Source organism: Octodon degus, unplaced genomic scaffold, assembly GCF_000260255.1.
Source record: "Octodon degus isolate 3935 unplaced genomic scaffold, OctDeg1.0 scaffold00037, whole genome shotgun sequence".
In the NCBI taxonomy this organism is placed as follows: Eukaryota; Metazoa; Chordata; class Mammalia; order Rodentia; family Octodontidae; genus Octodon; species Octodon degus.
In genome coordinates, this window is record NW_004524613.1 from 6,672,454 (window position 1) to 6,677,378 (window position 4,925).

Consider the following 4,925-nt stretch of genomic DNA (forward strand, 5'->3'; position numbering starts at 1 on the left):
ATGTTGAACTTTAAGTCCCTACAGAATATGATAAAAAACATTTAAAAATTAGATTATATTTTAAAAAATAGGATAAAGAATTCTATGCTTCTCATGTCCAGACCCCACTTTACAGCGTCTTTCAAAGTCAGAATCTTTCGAAGAGGACAGATACTCTCACTTATCATTTTGTAGGTAAACAAACCACAGTCTAAAGTCACATAGCAAGTGAAAATTGAGATGTGTGCTCCAAAAGCAGGGTTATTCTCAATCCCAAATGGCCTCCATAAGAAAGTCCCTGGTTGGAGGTCCCTTTTCTTCTGGAGCCCAAGGTAGCTAAGCACTGGAGGCTGTGTGGCCACACTCCCCCTGCTCCTTTTGCCTGAGTGGCTGGAAAGGGGCACTACACTGGGAATTCAGCTGTAAGGGTTCCCATTGTAGGGTGCTTCCTTTAAAAAGGGTTTACACTTTCTGTAAAGTAGCCAGAAATGCCTCTCTGCATTAGTTACTTTGTTATCAGTGAGACATAATACCCAAAACCCACAATTTAAAAGAGTAAAGGTTTATTTTGGCTCATAGTTGATAGAGGTTTCAGGCTGTGGTTGGCTAGCACCAAGACAGGGCAGAGGAGGGTTGCTCAGATATGGCAGTGGGAAGCAGAGAGGGAAGGGATAGGCCCTTCCAGGCTGCACCAGGATGACCCACCTCCTCCAACCAGGCGTCACCTCCCAACCACACATTTAGCTATAAACTCAACAGTGACTAACTGAGGGATGGGTATCCCACTTCCACTATCCAGTCATCTGCCAAAAGTTCCACCTATGAACACATGAGACTTAGAGGGACATGGAGCTATGAGCCATAATCTCACTGCTAGATATTACTGAGTACGAGTTAAGCCAAAGATCAGGAGGTATGACATGAGCTGTGGAGAAAAAGGCAGAGGTCCCTAACATCTGTGAAGGATGAAGAGAAGATTGGGATTTATAAAAAGGACGGGGTTATTATGATGGGGGCAGCTGAAAAGGGGAGGTCTAGAAAAGGGTGGCCAGGGCCGGGGAGATGGCTCAGTGGAATAAGCGCTTCCCTGGCAAGCACAAGAGTCTGAGTTCAATCCCCAGTTCCGGAAAAAAAAAAAAAATAGAAAAGGGTGGCTGGTTTTGTGGTAAAGCTTGAAGGGAAAACAGGTTTACTTGGGAAAAAGAACTGAGGGCTATCCACAGAACCGTGTATCTGTAATCCCAGTTAGTTGGGAGGCTGAAACAGGAAGATCACTTGAGGCCAGGAGTTTAAGACCAGCCTGAGCTGGACCAGTGAGATAGCTCAACAGACTAAGTGGCTGCTTAGGCAAGTGCCGGGACCAGGATACAATCCCTGTCACCACATGCAGCACTGGCCTCACCCCTGGGTGTGTTGAGTGGGCCGCCAAGACCAGACATGGTGGTGCACGCCTGTAATCTCAGCGCTGGACAGACTGAAAACAGGAGGATCCTTATAAATCCAAGCTGCGTAGTGAGACCTTGTACCAAATACATTAAAAACAAACAAACAAAACAAAACAAAACAAAAAAAAAACAGCCTGAGCAATATAGCAAGACCCTGTCTTAAAAGAAAAGAAAAGGACAACAAACAAAAAAGGTGAATTGAAGTTGGACATGAAACAAGCTCAAGAGTAGCCGTGTGTGTGAAGTTTTGGGGACAGAGGCATCTGCAGATTGAGACCTCGGAGGAAGTGCTTAGGGCTGTCCTGATCCTGGGCCTCTGAGGACTATGATGTCATGTAGCAGAAGGAGCCCTGGGTGGCTGTGCCCTATCACATGCTCATGACCTCAAGAGGGTTTCATCTTCCATCTGAGGTCTTATTTCTCCCATCTAGAAAGTCCACTGCTAGCGCTGGTTGATCTCTGAAGTTTTCTCTGCCTTCTCCCCAGGGCCTTCACCAGGCCTTCGTCCCAGAGAACGAACGTGACACGCGGTCCTTTATGCTGGTGAGCCTGGGAGTTGAGTTGATACACTTAAGGAGAGAAAAATTTCTTGAATTGCTTGATGATGAGACAAGAAAAAAAATGACAACATTGGATATTGACTACCCCAGGTCAGTGCTGAACCAATTTTAACTGTTATTTTTGTGAAGGAAAGGAAAGAAGGAAGGAAAGAAAAGAGGAAAGGAGAAAGAAAATAATTCTGAATACTGACAAGGGTGAAATGAAGCTGGTAGTTGATACACTAACTTGGCTCACTCCTTTTGATAATTTTAGCATTATGGTTCAAGGGATACAAAACCAGCCCTATTGAAGCAATGATCCGCCTGTGAATTTGTCTTTAGAAAGTCAAAATATGGGGAAAACTCCATATATTAAACTGTTCATAGCAGTCATATTCATAATAGGAAATTAATAGCCACCACCCATATATGTCACACTAAAGGCATAGTTTAGACAATTGTGGTGTATTCTCTTGCCAGAATATAACTTTTATTAAAATGTGATAAATGTAATGGCTTTATAATAGGAGGGTAAAATGGACAGGATAGTGATACCTGAAAAAAGGCAGTGTTATGAGGATGCCTTTGTAGTACACGTACACACACTTACTTGGTTTTTCCAGCAGGGGTGGAAGCAAGTGATTCTAGTAGTAAAGAAAGAGGAGATGTGGAGCTATGCAGATCTGTAGATTCTTACAACCATGTCCAATAAACATGTGAAAGAATTTGGTGTGAGAGCTACGACCCTAGACAAATCATTCCCTTCCCTGAGGCTTTAGAATTCAGTCAGCAAAACAAGAAAAACTGACTAGATGAGTGTTTCTCAAAGTGTAGAGCATATTCTTTTTTTTTTTTAATTTTATTTATTTATGTGTGTGTGTGTGTGTGTGTGTGTGTGTGGCCAGCTCAGCCCACCAGGGGGCGGGGCTGGCTGGCATATGGTGCTGGGGAATTGAACCGCGGTCTCTGTGCTTTAGCTTAGGTTGTTCTAGGTAGGTGCTTTAGACCACTGAGCCATCTCACCAGCCCTGTAGAGCATATTCTATAGCAGGTTTGTAAGATGATTTTTTAAAAAATTTTTTATTTATTTGTGTGTGTGTGTGTGTGTGTGTGTGGCCAGCTCAGCCCACCTGGGGGCGGGGCTGGCTGGCATGTGGGGCTGGGGGATTGAACCGCGGTCCCTGTGCTTTGCTAAGCTTGTTCTCAGTAGGTGCTTTAGACCACTGAGCCATCTCACCAGCCCCTGTAAGATGATTTTTAGGTTGTACGTGGATTAGCATTTTTAGTTTTGAGCTTACTAAACCCAGGATTGGACAGATCTTATCGCCTGAGAACTAAAGTAATTTTTGAATAAAAGAAACTTAGTAGAGTTAAGAAGAATCACAAGTATTTTATTTTATTTTAATTAATTAGTTAATTACTTTTTGTGGAACCGGGGATTAAACTCAGGCCCTTGCACTTGCCAGGCAAGCACTTATTCTACTGAGCCATCTCCCTGGCCCCACAAGTATTTTAAAGAACAGGCAATATGTAGCTATGGCCAAACCAATGGAAATTTACTGATGGTTTCCTCTGGTTGAGAGGTGCCATATTTCTCTGCTTCCTGTACTGCCAGAATTAAAAATGGCTATTCAGACTGACCTGATAAAGAAACTGGAGACTGCCACTGTCTCCTTTCGCATGATAATCCACTCTCACAAGGTAGCCTGTACTTCTTTTCCTTTTACTTTAACCAAATTTATTCTGCAGAGCCTGTTTCTTTTCCTATCTTTAATAAAACATTGTTACCTTAAAAGAAATAAAGAAAAGAAAATGAAACTGAGGAGCCTCAGCCCTCACACGATGCCTGACGCTGGCTGATGTCATTGGTTATGGAACTGAAATTCCAAAAAGGCTCAGAGATGAGTACACAGACGTCTGTGTGCCTGGTGCCTGCACAGCCCAGTCAGCACTGCGCCATAGTCATTCATAATGCTGACAGCAGGAATTCTGTCTTCATTAAGCGTTTTACTCACGGTTTTCTAAGCTGCTAAAATAGGCAGGAAACATGGTAAATACTAGGCCAAAGTTAGATAATGTTATTTATTATTTAAGAAGAAACATTAAGTGGAGGCTATCCCATGGTATGCCAGAAAGTATTGGGCAACCAGCTCTCCAGGAAGTGAGAGGAAAACCATGACCGGCAATTTTTGGCTGATGTCTGTGGTGTGAATATGCCCCTCATGGCCAATTTCAAACTACCTCCTGATGTCCTTTAACATAGAATCGAGGAGATATGCACACAATTAGGTATCTTCCTAGGTATACTCCTAAGAGAGCTGGCTTTAGCACATCACGGAAACTAAGAGGACTGGCTTGTAGCCTGTTCTGACCTTTAGGAGTTTTTTACACAGGTTGATTTGTATGGGTCACAGTTGACTTTGTCCTAGTCAGTATAATCTAGATGAAAGAACATTCTGAACTGTTAGAAAATTATAGGCAAAGTAGAGTTATAGGCAAAGAATTACATGCAAAGTTATAGAGTTATAGGCAAATCAGTGGAGTTTAATAAACCCTTCACTTGCTGTGGTCTCAGCAGGAAGTAAGCCCATGGGAAGTGAGTCCATCCCACTACTCCGTCCTATGCAGTGAGGAAAGATTCAGCATCTGGCCAGGCACCCCAGCCAGCCCAGGGCAGCCACCAACCTGCTGTCTGTCTCCATAGATTGTTCTGTTCTAGACATTTCATATAAACGTACTTGTGTATGTGTGCCTATGCTTATAGCAGCACAATTTGTGATAGCCAAATCTTGGAAACAACCAAGATGCCCATCACCTGAGGAATGGTTGAAAAAGATGTGGTAGTTTTACACAATGAAATATTACTCAGCTATAAAGAATGATAATCTCGAAGCCTTTATATTGAAGTGGATGCCACTTGAACACATGTATAAATATCGTATAGTTTCCCTAGTATAAGAAC

At 42.8% G+C, this 4,925-nt stretch overlaps 1 protein-coding gene across 1 annotated transcript in view; it reads left to right on the top strand.

Moving 5' to 3' along the window:
• The window catches only part of Cnbd2 (cyclic nucleotide binding domain containing 2), a 78,326-nt gene that overhangs the window by 69,607 nt on the left and 3,794 nt on the right, over positions 1-4,925 (top strand). The window contains 1 exon segment of the mRNA XM_004630989.3: positions 1,911-2,074. Within this exon segment, the coding sequence (XP_004631046.3) occupies positions 1,911-2,074 (164 nt within the window).